This window comes from Halichoeres trimaculatus, unplaced genomic scaffold (genome assembly GCF_033239565.1).
Source record: "Halichoeres trimaculatus isolate MK-OKI-2021-1 unplaced genomic scaffold, fHalTri1.1 fHalTri1_scaffold_1, whole genome shotgun sequence".
In the NCBI taxonomy this organism is placed as follows: Eukaryota; Metazoa; Chordata; class Actinopteri; order Labriformes; family Labridae; genus Halichoeres; species Halichoeres trimaculatus.
The window spans coordinates 29,244,675-29,270,807 of NW_027437179.1; the positions used below are offsets into that span (position 1 = coordinate 29,244,675).

A 26,133-nucleotide genomic window follows, 5' to 3' on the forward strand; every position below is an offset into this window, starting at 1 on the left:
CTGTAGCTCTGATGAAAGATTACCACAGGATTGCTCTGATGGTCTCATACCTAGATGTAAACAAGCAGAGTTGACAGATTGCATGTTATAGCGCAGTTTCCCAGTTTTGATCCAGAAAATTAAACAAACATAAAGTTGTTTGCAGGCTATGCGAATTTTAACTGCCATATGACTATCCGATGAAAGCAGTGCTTCACCTGTACAGGCATGTGGACATTAACCTTCAAGAAGAATTGGAGGCTGGTGGGGCTACCTCTGCTAGTGTTAGCCACACTTTTTGCAGTGTTTTCTTTATTTTAAAAAAGTCAGTTCTCCAGAGTTTAAATTTATATTGCAATGACTGGCGAATGGGTTGCTTCAGAACGTCCCTGTTTTATTCATTGTTTTGTGGATTTGGTTGAGTTTGGTAAAGTGTCATTTGATATTTTCGAAAAAAAAAACCAAACAAAAGGGTTTTATCTTGTAAAAGCAAAGTAACAGCTGTTAATTTTTTCTACCAAAGTTTTGTATGTTTTCATTAATCACACTGGTATAGTGTTACTTATCAAACTGGATATTAAGAAAGAAAAAATGGATTTTTCCATGCTTAGGCTTGCTTTGATAGTTCTAAAGGTACCAAAGTAACAGATTTTCCCTTTTCAATTCTTTTTAGATTCACAAAAGTATGGAAAAAGAAACATTTTCAGCTCCAGCTCAATAATCTTTGCAGTCAATCTGTCTCCTCTCACTTTCCGTCTCTGCTCTCAGCTCAGTAATTGCATCATCGCAGAGTTCACTGCCCAGTTGTTTTCTCTCTGTCTACCAGTCTAAATCCTCTTTACTACAGTCACGTTTCAGTGTTCAATGCCCTCACCCCGTCCTCCCAGTGCCTTTTCAGTTCTGCACTTTTTGTATGCCACCATTCCTTCAACCCCTTGCTCCACCCCTCTACAGCCCCTCCACCCGTCTGCGTGAAGACTGCTTTGTAAGGCATCTTTGAATCCCCCTGGTACTCCCACTTCGCCCTGGTGATTTATTAAAGCTTTACCATAGTGGGCACACACTCAGATAGATGGCCAGATGCTCCATTTGTGACTTGCACTTCTACTGAAAAGTACTGGTTTGTTTACTTTCGGTCTGATCAAGGCACTATTTTCTGAGCCTGAGGCAAAATGGTGTGCTCTGTCACTGTTAGTAACACAATCACTTATGAGGTTATTCTGTGAAGTCAGTTCCCAGGCTGCTTGTAAACAAAAACATGGCCCAAATGTAATAGAAAGTATGCTAGCCCAGACAATGGCAACCAGTACAATACAGACATCACACAGATCAGCACCTGTGGTATGCTCCCACGGTGAGATGGTTAAATTGGCACAACTTCAGAGTTTAGAACCTGATTAACCCTTTTACGTTCTAAAACTTCTATAAAACTTTCCCTTAAGAAGTTTTAAAGTAAAAATCAAAACAGTTTCCTAAATGTTGTCAGTTTTGGTTCAAATTCATCCCTTTAAAAGTAGTCAACTGGTCAGTGTCATTGTTGAATCTTAAATAACCTTGCAGTCTGAAGGCCAGACTGAGTTCAATTACAGAAAAAAATACCCAAAGAAAGTAACATGACATTACTGGTACTGGTAAAGGATAATTTTTGATTAAAATTTGACACTTTTGGAGAACTGGTTCAGCTTTCATACATAATAGGCGCCCCATGTATGAAGACAAAGTCTTCCACGCACAGGTTACAATTTCAGTCACAGTACTTAAAAAATAACTCAAACCATTGTACAATTTACAAGTGTCGGAAGGACAACACTGTAGTGTTCACCCCACTATTTTTATTTCTTTAGCAAATATTAACATTTATAAACCTACATGCTACAGATTTCCAGATTTGTAGTTTCAAATTAATATGATCAGTAATAGGAATAACCAACTGGTAACTAAGTCAAAACCAGCACAGACAATGTTTAACTACGAATAAGACAATGTTTAACTACATATATGTTTAACTACGTACCTTGGTGTGTTTTCTGAGTTTCTGTACACCCTGACCAGGTTAGTGTTTGGGGAACAAAGCAAATCAATCTTGAAAATGGGTTTAAGACATGGTCATGGACACTCAGGATGAGAATCCTCTTCCTTCACTCCATCATAACAAGCACTAAATGGACATCCTGATCTTAGAGACATTTACTCTGCATTTGAGCTAGGTTCAGTTATTGAAACGTGCAACGCACAGTAACTGCAATACCACTTAGACAAACCACACAGAAAACTACATTAGAAGTACACAGTTTTTTGTGTTTTGGATTGGTTGTAAGAGAGGACAGGTGAATTCCTCAGCGGAAATAGTGAGTAACGAGAACAGTCAAAGAAATGCAGTAGAGTTCAAAAATACGATAACGGTCTTTCAAAGATACTGCAATAAAAGTAATGTTTCCCGAAAAAAAGTACAGAATAAAAAGTGAAAAGGTGATTCACTATTCACTATACTAAGAACTTCGATAAACCTTTACCTTGATATAAATTTCACAAATTTTAGAAATATGAACATTTTTGATATCAGTTGACTTCATTAGCCTTTAATTGTTTTTAAAAGATTTTTTTATTTATTTAAAGATGGTTTTGTACTCTCTAGATTTGTACTTGAACTTAAAAGTGTGCTAGTTTTCAGACACAGGAAACGCATTTACAGGGAGGGGTTTTAATATAGTGCCTGTTTTCTCCTCTCCAGTAAACTGCTTTGTTTTGAAAACACTGCAATCATGTCCTTTCACATGTATTGGGTCTATTTGTGGATCTGTAAAAGCTCTTAAACCGATTTAGTCCACATTCTTTACTTTGTCAAAAAAACTGTGAAAAAGCTGTGCCCTGTCGCAGCCATCACGTCACGTCCACATACAAAATATAGAGCGTACAGAGATACATTTGTTCAAGGTCTGGCTTCATAAATCAGAGGACCAGCTCATATGAACCTCCACTTAGTGCTACAGTGTCTGGACTGTGGGGTCACATACCTCTCACTCTGACAAGCGACTGTGTAAGAGATGCAGGGTGAGGTCAATGCCACTGCCCTCGTACACACAGTGTTTATCCCTCTGTCGTCCTGCATCCCTGTGAAATGTCTCACTTTGATGTCAGCGCGTCTCGAACAGTCATTACCAGGTTGATGTGATAGTGCTTATATGGTGATGAAAACAGCTGCAGGGACATACATGTTTGTCAGTCAAAACATTTAGTGTGTTAACTGGAACACAGTGTGTCACTGCAGCTCTGTGAGCAGAGCGATAAAACTGGAATTTGTTTAAAATTTACATGTTGAACTGTTGATGCAGCGATACTGACGACGGCGGTATTCAATATGCAGATACTGCACAGACGAAGAGATAGGGAGTGAAAGAGAGCATTTAAGCTGTGTGTTAATACAAGTTGTCAATGCTGTGTGTTTTAAGATAAGGTTTTTTTCTTATTCTTTGAATATTCATGAAGATTAAAGCTAAACTAGTATTTTATTTGTGTGGAGGAGACATTGAGATGATTGCATAAACAGATTTTTAAGATGCAGTATACTGGTATGTTTTATTTTTTTCTTCTTTGAACAGAATGCAATGCCATTCATAGGCAACAGAATTTATTTTTTAACACTAAAAAGATTGTCCATTTTTATTAAGAAAGAAAAAAGGGAGACAACAAAACCCTTATCCCTGTATCCAGCAATATTTGTCCAGTATACTTTATATTTTTCTTTTAGAAGAAATGTCTGCTGGTAGTGTGAATAGCTCTTTAGAACAAGAGAGAAAGGAAGGGATAAACATAAATGCTTTTAGTAGTTGAATAATATAACACTAAGCTATTCAAATAAAAAAATACAAGTCTAATTAATGACAAACCAACACATATTTACCATCAGCCATGTGCCTTGACCAATTGAATAGGTCCCAGAAGTTTGAGAAAAGTAGTTTTAGTTTTTTCTAACTTACTGTATCAGAATGTACTTAATTCAGTCCGACCCTTTTGCTTTACTGATCTCATGTAATAGAGTATGTGTGTGTGCTGATGATATATGAGACAAAAAATTAGGAAATCATCCTGACTTATAGATACTTGAATAAAAAATAATACAGGTTTCACCTGAAATTTGACTCACCCTGTCATTTCTGCATGACTTCTTGTAGGTACCGATACTCAACAGTACCAATTTTTGGTACTTTTTTGTGTTGATGTGGTAAAAAAAATCAATTGGTTTAATAATAAAACATATCTTTTTTTCAATTTAACATATTTATTCTTCAATGTATAACCTTGCAATGCTGTGTTCATGTCCAGCATGTAAAATTGCCTACTCGTCCACTCCCTCACATTCACAAGGATGTGTTTAGGTACCTAAACATGGAACCTTTTGATTTTACCTGAATCAGGTACCTGGTACCTGTGACAGGATTCGGTCGGTTTTTGCAATATATCAATCACATGCAATATTGCTGTATCATGATGAATACCGTTATTGCAGGCACTGAATTGAGGGGTCTTATCATTTTTCTTCCAATTTCTTTCTTTCAATTTGTGTCTTATCCTATTGTATCACATCCTATCATATCACACAATATCCTATTTTATTGCATTGCATTGCATTGCAATGCATCCAAATGTAGCACAACGTCAAGTTCTGTTTAATATCTTATTGCATCATACCGTTATGTATCGCTGTGTAAAGTTCAGTAAATTATTATTTTGTATTGTGTCATGTTCTGTTTTTGTCGTGTCTTTACATCTAATTTCATGTTGTGTCAGTCGTATCCCGTTGTATCACGTCAAAACATGTTCTGGTGGTCATGGCCCTGTGTAATTGTTTGTGTCAAAAAAAATGTCAGCATTATCAAGGTTGTTTGGGAACAAACAGACTATTTTTCAGCCTTGGTTTCCATTTCCCCACTATGCCTACATAGGGAGTGGAAGTGATGAAAAATTGAACATTTATTCAGCAAATTTCTCTCTACTGCAGCATTTTTTCGACACCCTGTAGTGCCACAAAGACACGCTGGCTGAGAGTTCTCCCCCCTCTTGTAAAGATTACCACGGACCCTCGGTCATTGTAGCCTCTCCTAATTGGTTCTTTATTCCGTTATTGCACAGAGGCCTAACAAGTGTCCTGCTGGATGACAATGTAGGCGATCCGTAGATGTATAGTGAACCCAACAGTCTCTGGGCCTCCTGGGCATGTTCTCTCTGCATGAATAATTCACGTTCAGCTGAATTTAGCTGCATGTGTGGATCAATGCAGCCAGAATCTACTGAAGACACTTTTCTGATGCTTTGATCTCGCTTCCTGTGCTAAAGACAGGGAGTAGCAGAGCTGAGCATCTCTTTTGAAAGTAGGATTTAGGGTTGTCTTGTTAAAGAAGTGACTAATTACAGGCAGAGGTTTGCCGTGATTCAGAGCTGCAGGCTGCATTGTGTTTCAAATATCATATTTCCTCTATGAAGTGCAGCGCTGATGAACTCTTCACTCTCTGTATGTCTTTGGATGCTGACCTGCCCCTGATTATAATCCAGGCAGTCTATTCAGGAAAGGGATTTTCTCTAAGCCGTCACCTAGCACCGAGGCTCTAACCCTGCTGCCAGCGCTGCACCGCGTCCTGGCATACAGCCGGCACTCTGAGCTGGGGCCTCTCAGAGAGGGAGACTCCCTGCTGCTGAGATACTGAGAGAGAAAGAGGGAAAGAGAGTTCAGTCCACTAAGACCATTGAGCCTCAGATTAGAGCTCATATTGTTCCTCTCTTACCCTCTCTTCCTGTCTGCTTGGTGTGCTTTGCTTAAGCTCACAACAAGTTTTTGAACTTGCATTCCAGCTTTTATTGTGGGTCACATCTATTACTGAGACTAAAAATTCCTTTAGTTGAATATCCGCATAAAAATGTCCTCAAGGTTTATTTGTCTGTGCCGTAAACCTCCATTGTTGTCCTGAAACAATAAACTTGGCCACACTGTTGCACCAAGTTATTTTACATCTAGGCACTGTAGTTTATTTTAAGTCCTGTGCACACATTCCTTCACTTGCTGCCAGACCCAGGGGTCAGGCCATCCAAAGTTAGAAAAGTAAACCCTCGGTGTCCTAGAATACGATTGCAAAAAGGAGACAACAGGCAAATTCTAAAAAAAGTAAAGTAATAAAAAATTGGGCATAGTGTTTGCTCAGGCAGGCCAAAAAGCCAAGCTTGGCCACAGTACATCGGCTACTCTGAAAGCCAGCCCCCATCATCTGACAGCTCAGCAGTTATATCTGGAATCTAAAGTATCAGTGTCTTTGCTGCTGCTCTCCCTGCTTGATTTCTCATGTATGCACTTAATGGAGAGGGGAGGTGTGCTCTCCCCACCACAGGCTTTGGCACTCCACAGAGGCACGTGGTAAGGCAGGACAATCCCAGCACAGAGCCATGCCACCAATTATAACATATTAATGCTATTAATCATTGCTTTGACAAGACTGGTCCGACTGAAATGTCTGATTTTTCAATCTATCCTCAAAAGTTTCCTTTTTGCAAACATTTAACATGTGCCTCTTAAGGTGTATGAATCAGTCTTGTGACAATGTCTTAACAGCACTTTGGAACTTGATTCATACCAAAAACTCCAACTGCCCCGCATTTCTGGAAAAATCACTTCTCTAGAGTTTTTCATGCCTTTTCATGATTTATTTTGGAGTACTATCAGCTCCAGGTTGGCATAAAAAAAATAACAAATTATTCAGAAACAGACCATGATAATAGATAAATACAGAAAAATCATCTCATCTGCAAATAAATATGTGTAGTAAACTGGATTCTGGGACCCTTATTAAAGCAAGAATCAGTCAGACATTTGCTGTGTTATCAGCACGAGATGATGAAAGGAAGTCTTTGTAGCCTTTGAAGGAGAAACTGTGTGATGCCATGCCTGGAGTGTGTTTCCCTCTCTGTTTTCCTGCTTGTGCCTGAGCTGCTTTGCTGTGCTGTGCTGTGCAGCTGTGCTTGATTATTCATGGGTATCGATACAGTTGAGAGCAGTGGCGTGCTGCCATACACAAAAGTGCATGAATGCACCTGTACCTCTGTGTCGTGAGCTCTGCGACTGCAGAGGGAAAGACTGATCCAGCGTTGAAGGTTTGTTGTTGGGTTGTTTTGTGAAAGCAGTTGTTACCTGAAGCAAAGCAGAAGAGTAAGTGAGGCCAGGTATATTGTCCTCCTAATTCCATAATGATCAGACCTAATCCTTATTTACACCCTCTGATTTAACAAGTTTGTTTGCCTTCTGTTCAGACCTGCTAAGTTTGAAAACCTATTAGTCTTTTACCTAAGGCCTTCATGTCCTGAAACAGCATTCCAACTTAATAATCGCTGCAGTTCAAAAGCCTGATTTTCCAAATAATGCTAGTTGGCTAGAAACCCAAGAAAACAAACACACATCAAGGAGCACTTTAGAATGCTGCACATGTGCCAGGTAGAAAAGTGGCGTGTGAGAGTCTTGACAGGTTGTTATATCTGTGCTGCTGCATGCTGGGAGGAGACCACAGGAGCCAGTCATCAGCAGAAATATGAAGTGTTGAAATCTTCTAAGACTGAATTTCCAAAATGAACATATAAAAGCTGTAATTTGTGACCTCTTTGTGAAAAAGCAGTGCTTTCACAAGACGGCAATGATGGCTAACACAGCAGGATGGATTCGATAGATAAAAGTCACATCATTTACAAGCAGAGGCAAATAAAATATTCTTTTATATTGCAATTTTACATTGCCAATGAAGTCAATATGTTTTCATGTTGACATATTGACAACAAGAAGTAGGCTCATATCTAATTCCCTTGTTCGAAAAAGAAGACATCTACCTTCATTGATGCATTACATGTGAACGTATTGCATCTTTAAAGACACTGTAGGCAACTGAAGAGTCTTCTTGTGTTAATATGTACGATACACAGTCAGTGTTGTGGTCAAGTCACCAAACCCCGTGGGTCCACTTGTGGGTCCAAGTTCACATTACCACTGGTAAAATTGTAATTAGTTTTAACGAGGCTCCCTGACCCATTCCAAACTCTTCACCCGAGAACTTTTTGGTTATAAAGAAAACGCTTTTTATTTGTTAAACTAGATTCAGACTGGTCCTATTGCCCTGTCTGGAGATTTAAATTATAAATGAAGCTACAGCGCTGTCTGCTGTGTGTAAAAACGTATTGCCTCCAGTAATGAGGAGACACTTATCAGTTCTGCTGCTGTAGGACAGCTGTAAATGCAGAATTACCTTAAAAACACAGTATCAATTAGAATTTAACAAATTCAAACTAACATCTTGTACTTACTGCATGAGCCATTTTTCTACCATTAATGTTTATTTACTTCTATTGACAGTCCACATAACATTGGAAACATCTTTTCTGGTTGAATCCTTTTCTGTTAAAGTTGGAGATTGTTTTTGTCTTCTCCTTGATGAAAGTTGTCAGTGCTTAAATCATATTCAAGTCTCAAGGTCTGGAAATCAAAAATTTGATGAGAACTTCAGTTCTGGTCTGGATATTAGAGTTATCCATTAAGTTGGAAGGCTTTTTGTTTGTGTAAATACAGTGCCATAATGGGGACACACACTTTTCACTTCTGCTGAGGTGGGATTAGTACAAGTGTCTAATATATTCAAAATAACCATCAGAGCATTTTTTGTTACATTCTTTTTTATTTTCTTTCTCATTGCTTTTTTTACATTTTGGTTTTGAACCTTAAGTCTTTATTTTCTCATAGCATGCATCCTGACACTGCATCATAACAGGACGACATCTATTTGCTCACAGCTAATTCACATTAATCTCCATGAAAATTAATCTTCTATTTCACCTTTCTGGAATCTGTCTTAAGCCCACCTTTTTTTAAGTTCAGAGAAAAGACGTTTTGGGTGTTTGTGATGTACAGTAGTTGAGCCGAATCCGAAAAGTTTACCCTGGTTTAGGAGTTTTTGTTTGAAGTCGTTGCAGCTAAAGCCAAGGCAAAATGTATGAAAATACAGTTTATCTAATCTGCATTAATATCTCTATTATTTTCTGAATGAAAGTGTAGAAAGTGTTTTACTTAACTGAAAAGAGGGGCCATCTTTCTGTCCCTAAGTGATCCAGTGCGGTTGTTGGACTTTCTTCTTAGAAATGGCTAAAATGTTTGTCACCAAATTGGCTGATTGGCTAAGGTCTCTGTTTGTAATCTGAATGTCTTTCTTTGTAATTAAGGGATTATTATTAACTACAGTACCAAGGGTTTGTCCATGATTCAGAAGCCTGCAGGTTAGTTTTTTGTGATGTGAGCGTGTAAATGGGTGAATTATAGCCTCATTATTAGGTACATTGAATGAACTAGTGCATACTTGTTGTGCATTTTGCTGAAACTCAAAATGGAAACAATTAAATGTAATAAAAACACAGGGGTTGTTGTGTAATTGTCAGTGGGCTGCATGTAGCCCATGGGATGGGAGTTTCAGTTTGGCAAACACATGTGTAATAAAAACCAATTTGTGGTCAAGAAACCAGATTTCCTCTGAATAGTGCTGTTGCAGTTTGATGTTGACCCCTGGGGTTCTTCCTGCAGGTGTGTGTACCCAGAGGTATAAAAGACGTTTGTGTCCCAGGGATGTCTCATAGCTCTGTTATGTCTCACATAATTTGTCTGCACACACCCTTGACACTTTTTGTGCCAGAACCTAACATCTTTCTCTTCTTTTCTTCTTCACTGTCATGTCCCTCCCTGTGCTGCCCCACCCTAACAAGGCCGGGCATGCATGATGTTGTTTGCACTTGGAAGGACTCTCCTAAATCCTTGTCATTTGTCAATCAGAGCATCCAGCTCAAAGCCCTTCTTTCAGATTGAAAAGTCTATAAGTGAAGTGTTTTCACAGCTTATGTCTTAACAGTTTTTATGCTTGTACTTGAGCTGTACATTAAGTCAACAGCCTGGGGTGTAGTGCTTTTATGAGAACTGAAGGACATGAAATCAGTGGGAAAATAATTCACCAGCAGAGTTTGGGGTGGGGTCTGTTTGCACTTTGCAAGACCGCAGAGAAAACTGATTTTCTGTCACAACAGTGTCACACCCTCTGCTGCAGGCTGTACCAACAAGCCATGGGTTACAGATCCATTCTTGGGAAGAAAAGATCAAATAATGTGAGATTGAGCCCAAAATGAAATTCTTATGCCAGAATGCCCCAAAATCACAGTATCAAAACAAGAGTGAGACAACAGAGCATGATTTATAACTCATATACATGATGGAATTATAAAGATTTAACGCAAGAAACAGTGCCCAAAAGAATAGGAACAAAAGCGTGACCAGTAAAACACCAAATTAAGCTCAGTAGGAGAGTAATAATGGCACTTACAGGAACAGTAGTAATGCAATTTTAGTAAGAGGTATTAAAAAACTAAAATAGTATCATAAAATGAATATATACATAGACATTATGTTGAACGCAGTCAAAGAACCCAACAGCTATCATCTGCTGCTTTGACTAAAGGTCAGCTCTGAGGGCATTCCAGTGTAGCTAACTTTTAGCCTCACATGTCTTTTTCCAATATATAGCCTTATTAGCTATATAGAAAAAGGGGATGTGTCCACATTGAAAATAAAGCCAGATTTCCTTTGTGGGACACAGCCTTCACACAGTCTTTTCTTAGAGCATGACATCACCCTCCCCAGCAAGCTTGTGCATTTGTTTCTGGTGGGTCTTGGTTTCGCTGTAAATAGTAAGTTACACAGAGGCTTCAGCTGTTTGAGTCCCCAAAAGAAATTGACAGTCTTTTAACAAATTAAATGATGATACATGATCTGGGTGAAAATAGTGACTTAAGCTTGTCGGGATTGTCCTTCAAAGGAGGGAACAACTGTTAAAATAGAATAGAATAGAATAGAATAGAATAGAATAGAAAATACTTTATCTCTGAGGGGGAATTCAGGAGGTAAAGTTCAGGAAAAGTAAGAAAGTGTATAGAAAGTGCAAAAGGGTCCATAAGAAAATAGATGATGACAGCTTATCCATCATTCTCCAGTTCAGCTAGTCTTCACCTCCACAGGGTCCAGGACTGAGCTTCTTCAGTTATGCTCCATCTCTGTCTCCTGGATCCTGTCTGCTCACAGCATGTGAAGCTCTCTAAATGTGGCATTGGTGTCTGGTGTTAGCTCTGTTAGCCATGTCAGTGAATAGTATGATGCTACTCTGCCCTCTGGTATTCCCTCTGTTGCTGGGTTAGCACAGCTAGCTCATCCATCTTATTGAAGATAGATCTTACGTTCCCAATAATGATGGATGGAAGGACAGGTCCATGTCGTCGCTTCTTAACTCCTGAGAACCAGCACGTCGTCCTCACCTCCTTCTCCTCACCTTATGGGAAAACATCAGGCCTTGCACCAGTTAGCATTGACATGCTACAGGCTGCTAACAGCTGATTTCACATGTAAACAATACAGTCATGGTTACATGTAGGATCTCCAGACAAACACAGGAGCAAAAGTAGCAAAAATATCACTGAAGCCACAAAAAGTTTGGTGTCCATGACCAACAAATGAGCCCCACAAAGTAGTGACCCAATCTAAATACAAAGATGACGAAAAACAGATGAAATTAGGAGTTCTAAATTGCGTTCTCGGGGCGGGTGGAATAATAAAAAAGAAACTGACGAAAAACAATAGTGTTCTTGGCCTGCGGCCAAGGACACCTTCTAGCTCTTGCTAGAAGGTGTCCTCAGCTCAGGCCTTGGACCCTAAAAATTACAAGAAACGGAGAAAGAGACAGAGATGCTGCAACAGGCAGCCACAACCAACAACCACAACCGCCTGGCAACATGCCTGTGTGTTGACCATTGGTTTGGGCAATCATTTCTTAACCATCCAGGAAGTTGGAAAACAACCACAGATTGGCTTTTGTGGCAGAGCTTGGGCAACATTTGATTATTTGATATAGACTCTTAGCTAGACTTGCATGCAGATACCTATTTCAACAGATCAATAAATCGTCTTTAGACTACCACCGATCAGAGCAGGGATGTCATTGGGTTCTGTTGCATGATAACATACAAAAACCTTGTCCCCTGTAAACAGCATTATCATAAACATGTTTATAGAGATCATATTGAATGCAGTTGTGTGTGACAATAATGGAAAGTAATTGAGTTTGATAGTGAAAGTTAACGTTATGTTTCACATGGTATTCATATGTGATGGGTTTGCAATGTTGCTCATTAAAATAAACAGTCTCTGATATTTGAAAGTAATGTGATGTTAAAAAAGAAGAAATGTATGAATGAAAAAGTGAAACTGCACATGAGAAAATGCATGTTATCATAGCGTGCAATCACCAAGTTATGGTTCTTGAGTAGGTTCAAAACTCCTGTCGACAGATTTGTTCGGACTTCCTGCCAGATCTGCCATCAGACATTTAACTGTCAACCACTGTAAATATCAACAAATCATTAAGTTTGGGTTGGTTTCAAAGAGTCTTCACTGTGGGCATGTCACTGCAAAGATCAATTATTTACAGTTTAAGACGCAGCTGCCATTATAAATACTTACATAAGACTCCATGGAAATAATTAGCCCCCCTTTTTGGGTGACACTAAGGTCATACCTGTTTGTTGGAAATCAACGGTAATTACTTTTGAACACTCCTGTTTGTCTCTTATCCTGGAGGGTTTACGACTAACCTGACAGCAGTATCCCGCAGGCAGGAGAAAAGAGGGCTTGGACATAGTTTGGGAGTGGAGCAATTAGATAATGCATGTGCAGAGTGCAAACAAGTCGAGCTCACACCCTTATTGTGGGGTAAGGCTGTGTGGCAATGCAATGAGGCCGGGTCGGGACTGAGGATTAGACATGTTACAACAGCAGCAGCTGATTATCTCTGAGTCCATCAGCATGAAGGGAGGATTCACTGGTGACGTACCCAACCCTCTATTCAGACAGGTGCTTTGATGTGAGCAAATGAATCGCTATAATCTCACCTCATTTCAAACAATTTAAAAGACATAATCAGTGTCTATGGAGTCGAGTTTAATCTTAATGTTACTGTGTTGTCTAGCAGCCAGTCCACATTATAGAAGATTTAACTCAGTCTGAGCTTGTTTTAGGGGTTAAGTCACCAAAAGTTTTTTCCATTCAACAAGGATTTAGTAATGATTATACAAGATGGGATTTTTTTTTTTAGCTTGTTAATGACCCATAAAAATCCTTTGACACAAATGCTGCTTAGAGAAGCTTTATCCCTGCTTGAGTACAAACAAACAAACTACTATTATAAGACCAGTGATTAACAGATGTGTGTTGGGACAGAGAACATCCATCAGGCTCTGAGCTTGAATTTCTCGCATCCTCAATGTGAATGCTCTTTATCTAAATGAAAGCTGTTGCTATTACTGGTATTGATAATAACTGTTTTTTTTTTTAAATAAATAAATAAATTGCGCCATAAAATTAGCTCATGGTAACTCTGTTTAACTGATTGGTTCATTTTAGTGGTGGTTCTTTATGCTCTTTACAAAAAAATGATGAATAGACTGTTAAAGTCAAAGAAATGATACCTAACATCATTGTGGTTGCGCCCAGTTGATGATTTTGATTTAGATGGCATGTTGTCATCAGGTGTTGGGCTTTGTGGAAATTTTGTTACCAGTTTATTTAGTTTCATTTTCACTTTTCTTTCAAAGTGAACTTGTTCTTTTTTGTAGATATTTTTTCACAGAGTTGGTTTGAGACTCGTCCTTCGTCTTCCTTTGCTTTTGTACAAAGTACTTTGCCAATGACGAGATTAACATTAAAGTGAAAGACTTTTCTGGGTGATAACATTTTGTTTTTTTCACTAAGTTTATCAAAATATCATATTAATACCATTGTCTTTTGACCACATCAACTTGGAACTGAAATTCTTTTCCTTGACCAGCACTAGTTAAAAGAATGAACTTCCCTGGATTCGGCTTGTTGATAGTGTGTACTCACTGAAATAGCTTCTCAGTGTTTTTATTGAAAAACATATTCCTGCTGATAGACACAACTGACTATGATTAAGTCTTTTAGTTATATTCAAGATACTCAGTATTTGACTCTCCTTATTGTGACATGTACTTTTACATGCTTTATGAACATCAATGTCCATTTGAACATTTATGCAAGCATACATGCTTATACTGTATAGAATAGATCTATATCATTACAGTTATTTTGCTTGTCCATTGCAGAGACTATCAGTCAAGTGAAAACACACTCAGATTTGCAACTTTTTCTGAACAGTGATAACCTTTTTTTAGTTTTTTTTTTTTTTTTTTTGCTGATTAATATAGCAGCATAATATCGATTGATAGGTTTTAAAAAAAAGAAAGAAAGAAAGAATACTTTTTCAAACATCTTATACACTAAATAAGGAGGAATGGTATGATATTTGAGGCATAAACAGTTTATATATTTCCAAGTGTTAGGAGTTGACCCCTAATAAGCTCAATAACCTTGAGGAATGTTCTTCCCTCAGAAAATGCCAGATATTTTTAATCAAAGCCGTCTGCATTTCCTCCCAAGAGGAACTCTCTCATAAATGAAAAATGCTCAGTGCGAGCCGCCTCCGACAGATTTCAAAGTCTTCAGATAGAGGCAAGCTATGCCGACTGATAAAGACACAGCAGGGAATGACCAGTTAATGAAGACGCAGTCCTCATACTCCATCGAGAAGCTGATGTTTTTAAGATACCGCTGCTCTATTTTACAAGCTGAAGGTCAGAAGTTCAGTTTGGTTTACTGAGCTTCATTCAAACTATACAGCCAGTTCTAAGGAAGGAGCATCGTGTTATTCTGGATGTCTGTTTTATAACCATGTGGTTAAGACAATCAATGTAGTTCCAGTAAAGTGAAGTAAAAACAGTCAGTGGTTTGTCTAAATATTTGTCCAAACTGGAACCATTCATTAAAATTCTTTGCTGACATTGTGCTGTGGTAGAGTTGCTGATCTCAGCTACCACCATCTTTTAAAATCTCTTGAGAACAAGCCTCTTTTTTTGTGAATCAAGTATATTTCTGCAAATACAAAGTCTGTTTAAAACATCAAGAAAGATATGAAAGATTTTCTTCAGCAGTGCAAATATAAGTTTATTTTTACTGAGTTGGCACAAAGCAAAGATTACCTAAAATATAGATGCAGCACAAAACAAAAATATTAACTTAAGATTTCATAATAGTATCACATACTGCACATACACTGCCACAAATTTTGTTTTCAAATACTTCTGATCCCCGGATTATTTTTGAAACTCTCCTTTTGAGTTGAATTTTTCTTGAATAGATTCTGAAAACACTATGGACACACAATTAATGTGTACATAGATTTTCCCTGAAACTTCATTTTTAAAATGACAATCCAGTTGCTATCATGGCCTTGTATAAACAGTGCTAATTTTCAAATGTGAGCATGTTAGCATTTTACTTTCAGAGGTTTAATGCTAAACCTACTGAATACCATAATGTTATTGTAAACATGTTAGCATGTCCATCTCAATATGCTAGAATTGTAATTTAGAACACGTGAGAATGCCAACATGACTATGTTAGCATCACCATTTTGAACATGTGAGCACGTCAGCCTCAACATGAGTCATGATTGGCAGTTTGGTTTCATGCCAACAACAATACAAAGACATGACAGTTGTAAACTTGTTAGCTAGCCAAAATTTATTAACAAGTAGTTATTTTCAGCATGTTAGCAGGCTGGCATCAACCTTTAAACATTTTCTTTGTCACAAGCTAGCATGACATTAATTTCAAAGTACAGCCATTCCCAACTACGGCCTCAAAAAGCTAACTGTTGTCTACTTGATATGCTGGTCTTGTTCTATGTAAAATACAGTGAAGTGATGCCATGTTAAAGCAGGGGGTTATCTTTCAGAGTAACACAATTGGGAAAACAAGTTTTATTCTTACTATTATCAGAGATACACCCAAAAGCATGTCCTCTTCCAAATTATAGTTATTCTGTTGTCAACAAAAAAATCTTACATGATTTGGAGGAAAATATTGAAAAATATTGTGTTACATTGTTACCTTTAACAGTGACGGATGAGATGCTCAGTTTTCCTGGTGTCCAGTGAAAACAGTGGCCTGGGAAATGTGTGTGGTCACTTAGCAACACCAGCATTCCTGCTGCTCTGCCCAGTGGTGTCTGTGTCCTGTCTGGGTGTGGAGGGCTATATTTAAGTCTGACCGTGCTTGTGGAGCTTCAGGCAGAGAAATCATCCGTCAGTGAGCAATGATACTCCTCTACATCTCTGCTCACAGTTTACATGATTGAGTTGAGCCAGGAATTAATCGGCATCCACTTCCGATGCAGGCCAGTGGCACAGTTTCCATGGACACAAGATGGGAAGATGGAGCGATGGAGGACAAATGTGTGTGTGGTTTTGTGTTATGGATATGGATTGAGGTCAAGGAAGGAAGGTGGAGTCATTCTGAGCAGAGGAATGAAATGATGTTGACCTTGAAGCGTTGTCTTGTCACAGACCCTCAAAGCAGACAGACCGGGCTCTTCAGCTGCCATTTTATCCCATCTGCTTCCCATAGCTGCCTCATTAGCACGCTACACATGTGTCTCTGTGGAGTCTGGAGGTGCTATTGATTACAGAGAGCCATAACACTCAATCGATGACCCACTATGGTCAAACCTCCCCTTCTTCTTGTCCTCAAGAAGCTGCACATCTCTCTGTGTTTCACATCCCTCACTGTTTCACATCTCTGTGATTCTTTCCATGCTGCTCTTCCTGCAGCTGAGCTTATTGCAAGAATCTGTCCTGAAAGTAAATCACGGACCCTGGTGTCCTGTATGACGGCCCATATAGGGTGGGGTGCGGGTGCTGCCACGGACATTATAGACACCTATAGAGATCCACTGGGGGAGTCATGTGAGCTCTGGACACTGGGAAAAGATTTATCAAAGCTGTCAGCAGCCTCATTTCATACAGCAGATGAGCTGAATGGCTGCTTGTCCTGTATGTAGCCAAGTGTATTGATCCTTTAATCTGTTATCATATAACACTTCCTGTTTTACTATCGCCTGCACTCATGAGAATGAATTTTAATGGCCCTAATAAAATCTCTTGATAGTGTTTAGCCTGAGAGACTTGGGTATGAAAAGAGACATCATGATATGTTTCCTCACAAAAATTCTCAGTTCAAAGTACACAATGAATTGACCTCAGTGATGGAAAAAAACAAGTTTCAAATTTAAAAAGTTCCCAGTTTATTTCATAAAACTAGAGGTACATTTAGAGATACCTAAAAAAAAATCCCTTTTTCAAAAGTCAACATTTTTTAGTTTTCGCTTTCTTTGTTCCCGATTTTTAACCTCACTGGCTGTTTTGCATGACACAGTTTTAGATGTTGCTGATGCTTAATGTTGTACAAACAAGTGCCAGTGCTATGTAAACTTAATCATCCTGAAGAAGTCAAAGTGAATGGAATACTTCAAACAGAAACTAAAACTGTCTCTGAAAAGGATACTCTGTCCTGACAGCTTGAATCAGTGTTTAAGCTTGTAACCAGATGCTTAAGGAGAGATTCCAGTCAGTAATATGTAACACTCTTCAGAGCATCATATAGTTCAAACAGGGTGTTGTCTGACTCTTAACTTTTTTATTTGCTCTGAGTAACAGAGGCTTTAAGAATGATACAACCACACCTCTGAGTTTTCCCTGTGTTCCTTTGGTATTTACCGCCTGTTGCCAAGCGCCACAATGCTCACCTCACCATACAACATATGATCATTAAAACAATTATGCATCATTTTATCATCTCCTAGGTAAAATCTTTTAGAAGTTTTCTAATTCTGGCAGCAGTTAATCAACTTTTAAGATTAATCATTATAGCTGCCAAGAAACTGTCACTATGAGCACTGTAATGAAAAGATGTATCGGCACATGAACACAAGTGCAACAGATTTTCATGTACGTGCTGTGTATCCACAGGCACAGTGATGGGAAATCATAAAAGCAGCTCGCGTGCAAACATAACTTCCAGACATGCCACACAAGGCAGGGAGTGTTAGCTGACAGGCGCTGCAGGAATGCTAGTGTTCAACAGAGAAAGTTGTATGAGAAAATCTCTGTTTCATGTGAGACACTCGCTTTTAATCCCTTTGTGTCGCACTGCAGTGTCTTCTTAAGCCTCAGCTTTAAAGTGTTTTGTTAGATTGCTTTTATAAAAGGAGCTATTATTGAGGAAATATGGACCCAAATGTGTACGCCTGCTAGACAAACTAGTTAGACAAATGTTGATTCAAATGGAACTCTGTCTAAAAGAGAAAAATATGATTAAGCATCACTTGATATTTTACTTAAAATTTCCAAAGTTCGATTTTGTTCTCCAATCCTATAATAATTTTGATTGCCCCATAAAAGGAAAAGAAACTCTTCAGTTTATTGCAGCAATTTCCGTTGGCCTTGGCGGGACAAGCACATCTGTAACAGCACACACAGTTTGTGATTTATTAGAGCAAGATTGCTGAAGATTCCTCTGGCTATAAACAGATGTCTGTGAGCTGACACAGGCTCCAACCCTCCTGCTGTCTTTGTCCTTGTAAGGACACTTTGGGTGTGTTCATCTGACTCAGTCACACAACAGGTACAGGAAAATATGAACCTCAGCTTTGATTGGGGAGGCCAGTGAATACCTCTTGCATGCTGTAGTGTTATATTTGGATGAGCAGTTTTGATCTGGATGCTTGAAAGCAGCAACTATCTATCATGACTTTTATAGATTTTAACCGCTCCAAAATAACGTGGTGCAAGCAGCAGCTGCTAAGTCCTGTCAATGACTCTATTATCTTTGATGGCTGATAGAAGCACCCTTGACACATTGTTGACACAGAGAGTTACCCCTCTATCAGGAGGTCAATTTAATCATGTTCTCCAGTAATCACCAGCACTTTTAAAGAAAGTGCTGTGGTTTCTTCAGGAAGTGACAACACAAGTGATGCAGATTCAGTGACACAGATTTGTGTCTGCAGAGGATGTGATGCAGTTGTGAAAATCTGTGACCTTAGCCAGAGTCCTGCGGCAGACAGCCCCAGTGTTGTGGACACAGTAGAGCAGCACTGCCAGCGATTTTTTAGAAAACAAGGCTTCAATCACAGAGGGGGCTGGCACACCCTGCCAAGGAATACTTCTCTCTAATTAGACAGTGTGTATTCATTGGGACCTGAATGGACACAAGAAAGAGAAAGCCTGTGAAAGTGATTCTCTGGCAACGCATGTTGTGATACTTCTCGCTGTGTTTACGTTTCTCCATGGCAAAGGCTTTACGTGCAGCAACATCCTGGGATTTAACACTGGTAGTCATATGTAAGATGTTTCTGCTGTTTCCCGTAAATATTTATCGAAAGACACTAAACTCAGCCCAAATCTTAGCTCTGTTTCTTCTCTCACACACATGCAGCAAAACCCTCTTAAATTCTCCTCCACTGTCATCCATGTGGTTCACAGCAGCTTATCATCACGAGTGTCTGACACTGTGCGGTTACTTCATCTCACTGAATGAGCTCTTTATTCATTCTGAACCTCAAACTCTCTTTTGGGAAGCATCCGTGACTCAGCACACAGACTGTCTCACATCTTGGAGAACAAGATAAATGTGTATTAGTAGTATGCTGAAGTGAGTAATGGGGAATAAGCCATGACTTGTTTGCTTTGTATTGAACGCATACTGCATGGCCATTATAAAGACTACTTACTTTGTTTTACATCTGTGTCTTTCATGGTGCGAATTAAGTATATTAGTGAATGACCTGTCAGGAGAGGTAAAGAGAGGAGAATGTGTCGCTAATCATAGCTAGATGCCAATGTGGGGATGGGCCTGATTGTTTAATTTTAGCCATACTAGCAGCACCAGCCTTGTTAGCTGCTTTTACTTGTGTCTTAATCACAACCTGGAAAAAAAAAAAACAGGTTTAGTGATAAATGCCGGAGAAAATTGGTACCCTTATTCATCTTCCCTATAGGATGAAACTGTAACATCCTCAAACGCCTTGACTTTGCCTCATTTAAAAAAAAAAAACCTCAGCCTTTAGAAAGTTATCAAAATACCAAAAACACTCTTAATAGCCTTGGAAAAGCTAGTAGCATAACATGCTAACACTTAAAACTATTAGAGCCTCAAACCGTGAACATCATACATCTGTAAAATTGACTTTTTGGCTTTGTCATTGTGCACGTTAGCATGCTAACATTAGCTTAAAGAGGTTCAGTGTCTAAGTATAACTTTGAAGCGCTGTCAGCATGGCTGTAGGTCACATTTTTTGTGGGGGTGTGACTTAACACATTATTTGGCATGCTAGCATGAGTTAAAGGTCCAACTTTGTTGGTTTTGTCCCCATCAGTACAATCAATAAAGATTTTTTAAATTCCTTTTAGTTTTGGTAGTGAAATTTCGTAAACAGATTCCTCACTCGTCCTGAGACTTCATGTGGAATGACAGAGTTCACACAAAGGAACGCTGCAGCACACAGATACTCCACCCTTTTGGGTGTGTTAGAGCTCAATGTCCCTCAGCAGTCACTCAAAAGCAATTCATGAGTAATGTTTGCTGTGCTTGGAGAATGATGGGACTCCATTCAATAGTTTTTCATTGAGGCAGTGGGGCTGTAAAGATAAAAGGCCTCACAAAGAAGGAAAGGGACAAAACGCTGAGAACAGGAGTAGGAGAGGTGGGTGTGAAGCCACACTGTCAAGGGCATTTTGTAATCAGAGATGGGGGCATTATCTCCACAAAAGTAGCATTAACCTGCCTGGTGGCTCACAGGAGACCAGCTCTAGCTATTACTGACCCACCTCTGTGTTCTGTGTTGCAGATGGGAGGAGGAGGTTTCCAAGCGAGAGCAGCTGGAGTCCACGATGGAATCCCTTCAGCAGGTTGGAAAACATAAACATTATAATACATTTCCACCAACATGCTTATTGATGGGTTTTTGAAATCTTGCCAAAGGTTATTTACCACATGCAGACAAAAGCACAATAATAAATGTGGCGAAAATGTGTGCACGCACATTTTAAAACTGCTAGTACAGCACATGCATAAACATTTTTATATAACCCTATTCCTCATGGTGTTTTATGGATCCAGCAAAGCTGAAACAGAAACAGCTACAGCCAGCAGGATGTGTGTCAGATTAGAAAAACCATATTACAAACCCATCAGGGAGAGTCTGTTGGCCTAGATATAGATACAAACATCAAATATCACCAGCCAGCTACCATTATGTGCCTATTCAGGAAATAGATTTGGAGGCAGAATCGATTTCAAGTGTCACACCTGGAGGCTGTATCACAACAACGTGCTCCGTCCCAGCAGCTGCAAGTGCCTTGTCCAGGCAGCAGCCTTCCCTATCTCTGCTTTAGCTCCATTGATTGCTTCAAGCATGCGTGTTTGTTTTAGATTCTGGGTCAGCAAAACCCAGATAGAAAGGTGGAGTGCTGTCCCTTGGGGGCTTTAACCTTTTAGAGCACACAAGCTGATGTCCCTGTGTGTGGAGGGGCTGGAAATCTGTTCGGAGACGGTCAATTCAGTGCAAACAGCCATTTATTGTTGAGGGCCCAGAGCCAAAGGGCTGTTATCCTATGCTGATTTAAATCAGATGCAGGGAACAGTGTAAGTCTTTTTGAAGTCTGTGTTAAATATCTGTATAGTAAGTTACATTTTGGTCATTGTCTCCTTCACTTGACTGTAAAACTGAAGCAGGTCAGTTGGGGAGAAGAGAGTGGGGCTGTGGCGAAGACTGCAGAGAGTATGTTACAATTGCTGAACTAGACCAGTGCCCAAGACTGAAAATTTACTAACTGAAAAGATCTTTTTAGTGGGTATTTCTTTGAATAATTATTATTTTCAAAGCAACTTTAACAAGGTAGAGTTCCTGAATTTCGCAAGTGGGAGGTAAATTACAAGGTTATATCTAGACCAAGAAAGGATGTTATATACCAAAAAGGAGGCTCCTGGCTAAAGCTACAATTCAGCCATGTACTGTAGATGAGGATACTGAACTATTTTGCTTTAAACAGAGTAGTTTGATATCTGAGGAAGGATTTCTTTTTATTCATGTTCTTAAATCGGAAGAAAGAAGCCCTTTCCATGTTTTAGAGTCCAGACTATACAGACCTGTTAGAATGAAGGCGGTGGTTGCAGCTAACTTTTCAACCCTCCAGTCCGATTAGATATGCCAGATTGTGTTTTTTACATGAAGGGTTATGTGTTAGACTGTCTTGACAGCAAACAGCTAGCATTGTGGGGATCACTGCACCTAGCTAACAAAGTGAAGCAGTCTTGAATTCACAACTGTAAAACAACTTGACTAGTTCCTACGTTGTCTGACATAGTTAACCCAAAAATGTTCAATGTGTGAGAATTTGGGCTTTACTGGAATGAAAACTTTTTCAATTTTAGGCACAGACAAGCTAGCTGCTTCATTGTTGGTTGTTATGCTAACTTAGCTAACTGTCTGGTACTTGCTAACAATAGCGCTAACTTATTCTGCAACCACAGAACCTTTGTACCAGTTCTTCTTAGATTTTGTCAGGAAGAAGTGGAAATGACTATTAGATATTTAGCTTTATAGCTTTCTTGTATGTTCCTAAAATCATTCTGCATGACTAAAGTCCCTGATGGCCACAGCCCCAAGCTAAGGTACACTGTTGCATCATGGCCTATGTAAGGATAGGGAGGGAAAAAGCTAATTTTCTTTTTACCGGTCATGAAATGCTCTAAAGTAACCAAACTAAAAAAGTTGGTATTGCTTTATATTAAGGTCCTGTAATAAGCATTAATAAGACTTTTGTAAGTACTTATAAGATTCTTATTCACATTATTATTTGTTTATAAGACTATATAACTGCTTAATAAGTGTTTAATAAGGTCATTGTAAGGGTTAGGCGTGAGGCCCCACAGGTTAGGTTTAGGCATGGGGCCCTAAATGGTTAGATTTAGGGGTAGGGCTTGGATAGGGCTCATGAGAGACCAAAGCAGAAGACAAAAAACAAAGAGGGTTAGGGGTAGGTTCCATATAGCTTATAGATTAAGTAAACACTCATTAAGCAGTTATATAGTCTTATAAACAAATAATAATGTTAATAAGCATCTTATAAGTACTTACAAAGGTCTTATTAATATTTACTACAGGACCTTAATATAAAGCGTTACCAAAAAGTTACAAAGTTTTATTTAATTTGAAGGGGTTTTCTGGAATTTAGCTAGACAGTTTTTTTTTTAATCTAACTGAAAGTTTTTAGCCATTTGGTACATGTAGTTACTGATTACCTAATTTCCTAAACATAATAAAGCAGAGTTTATTGTGGTTAGATATTATATGATATCTGCAGTATCTTTGTTTACCTGTCAAGTGGGTGTATTGTTTTAATTTTTTCCCTGTGCTGTTCTCTCAGAGCGCCAAGGAGTCATCTGAGGTCCGGGCGGAGCTGAGCGAAAAGGTGGACCGACTAAAGGCTGAGCTTGTGGTCTTTAAGAGTCTGATGAGTGATGTAAGTATTTGTTCAGAGCTTAGGTTGACGTCACCATCACTTTCCCTAGTCTGATAAAGCTTTCTCACAATTGAAAAAAGTGCTGTGTTAACTCCCATTCTCAAAGACGCCCAATAAGCTTTCCAGCTGTAGTGTTTGAAGAATGAACTACTGCTTTCCTGCACTGGTCTGATAAAAGGCTCATTCATGCCGCCCATCATTGCACAACTTACAACAAAACTCCTCCTCGTTCTTCCTTCCTCTTATTTCTGGAGTCAAGAGAAATATATAATGCCTTGAATCCTCCAAGACAATCCTTCATTGAAAATAGCTCAAATCGCAGCTGTAGATCAGGAGGACTTCCTGTTCTGTACAGTCCTGTATTGTTCCCTGGCAGGCCTGTTTCAGTGTGATATACAGCTGTAATATACTGCAGGGGGCTCGGTCACAGCTTGTGCTTGCTCAGGGATAAATAAAGTCAGTTGTTGTTTATTTTGGCACACTTTATTGCTTTTTTCTTCTTATCTCCATCGTTGGCATCTGCAGATGTATTTCATAATTTTCTTTGCTTGACTTTTTCCCTGATGTGTGACTCCAGAGACAGGTGAGTGACGTAGAAGTAGTGGATCTTGTAGGAGACGGAGGTTGTTTAACATACTGTTTGACTGAGTTGTGGTTAGACATCCTGTGTGTTGTGATGTGTCCTCTAGTTGTGGTGATCTTAGTGTCATAGCTCATTAAATCCTCCCTTTATTCAAACATAAACTAGAGTAGAAGGAATAAATACATATATCCTCTCATTGTGATAAACACTTAATTTTGAAAATTGAATTTAAGAATTAAAATCTCATGACCAAAATTGCAAAGTAACACTGAGTAAAATTCAACTCCAAATGTCTTTTTAAAGTTATAAATAAAGGTGCTAATCCAAGATGTATTAAAAATGTTGCTTCAAAGTAAAGAAAAATCTGTCAAAAAGAAATGTTAATGATACAACATGTAAATATGTAGCTTGAACAGACAGAATGATGTGCTGAAGATCAGGCTAGAACTGACATTGTGTTGATTCTTCATGGACTAACTTCACTAAATTTGTGTAAAAAGATCAATGATCTATCAATGGATGGATTTAAATTGGATCAATTTATGTTTTAAGAAGGTGTCTCAATTACACACGTCATTGAAACACATCTCTCTACCCAAGCAGCAAATGTCCGACCTGGACACACAGATCCAGGAGAAGGCTCGGCGAGTGGACATGGACATCTGCAGACGGATCGACATCACGGCCAAACTGTGCGACGTGGCCCAGCAGCGCAACTCCGAGGACATGTCCAAGATGTTCAACGTCAGCCCGGCCAGATCGCTGCCGGAGAGGGTGGGTGTCATCTGCTGTCTCACTGTTAGCAAGCGAAAAATGTGAATTCTTCTGTGAATGAGCCAGTCAGCACTCTGTGGATGTAACCAGAGCTGCCGCGTCTGACTGTGTGTAGTTCGCCAGCTGATCATGTACCGGGTGACCCTTCTGAAGGGGCAGAAATGCATGCCTGAGATTTCGCAAATACACGCACAACCATATAAACATACACATGCGGACTTGTGTGTATATGTGAACACACACACAAACATGCAGGAGAGTGAAATCCTGAGGTGGACTCTCTCCACTGCTCACAAGGTTATCACATTGCGCAGACAGGGCTGGCTTTGGACCAAGAATAAACCTGCTGTGAATCAAGCTGCTGGCTTCTCTTAGCTTGTATGTTGTTTACGGCCTGACCCTGATTCTTGTGATACTATTTACAGTATCTATAAGTAAGATTCTGCACATATGAGTGGCTTATCTTTAGATTTGTTTACAAAGCAGGCAGTGTGTGTGGAAAGTAGCTCCTATACCACGTCATTCCCTTACACTCTCACCCAGTTTCTTCCAATATATGTAACGTTATTCCCTCTCCAAATAAAGGTGTCAAAGCCCAAAAAATGTAACACAAGATTTAACTCACAATAGGTTCACTGAATATTCAGTCTTGTAAAGGAACTACATTAAATATGGAAGGATTACCCATTACAAATGTTAGATTTTGGATTCAGGCTTGCCTTTAATTGTCATCATCACGTGTTTAAACTTGTCTCTGTGTACTGCAGGGTGCTGTGGCGTGCTGCAGGAGGAAGGAGCGTAAAGCTGTATCAGATGAGGAGAGTTCAGAGATGGATGCCGAGCCCAGCTCCACAGAGGAAGAGGCCCCTGGATCGCTTAACATCACTGACGAAATGAAACGCATGCTCAACCAGCTGTAAGCAAAACACACACGCACTTACACACACCTGAGCACCATCCTCTCTGCTTTAAGTAAAGGCAGTCAAACCTGACCTGCTCAGTACCGTTTCCTGCAGTGTTGTTTTGATGCACCTGCTCTATGTGTTCCTTTATCTCCCTCTATTGGTTATATGGAGTATTGCAACCGGTTCATGGTGTGCTGATTCAGCAAAATCCAGTAGCTTTTTATACAGTGGGTCTAATTTGCTTTGTTAAAGTCACTGTTACATTCTAGGTTTAAACACCACACGTATTTTAGCTCTGCCTTCTTGCTAACATCTCATCCTAAAAATAAGCTGTCGAGGAAATTTTCT

At 39.2% G+C, this 26,133-nt stretch overlaps 1 protein-coding gene across 4 annotated transcripts in view; it reads left to right on the forward strand.

The window, feature by feature from the left end:
• Positions 1-26,133, forward strand: part of iffo2b (intermediate filament family orphan 2b) — a 33,712-nt gene that overhangs the window by 2,678 nt on the left and 4,901 nt on the right. For 2 of the 4 annotated variants that reach the window (XM_074676445.1, XM_074676458.1), the window contains exons 2-5: positions 20,847-20,907; positions 23,428-23,523; positions 24,707-24,880; positions 25,648-25,796. In XM_074676445.1, coding sequence (XP_074532546.1) covers positions 20,847-20,907; positions 23,428-23,523; positions 24,707-24,880; positions 25,648-25,796 — 480 coding nt within the window. The remainder of the gene's footprint in view (positions 1-20,846; positions 20,908-23,427; positions 23,524-24,706; positions 24,881-25,647; positions 25,797-26,133) is intronic. The other 2 variants (XM_074676451.1, XM_074676466.1) reach the window with 1 other exon arrangement.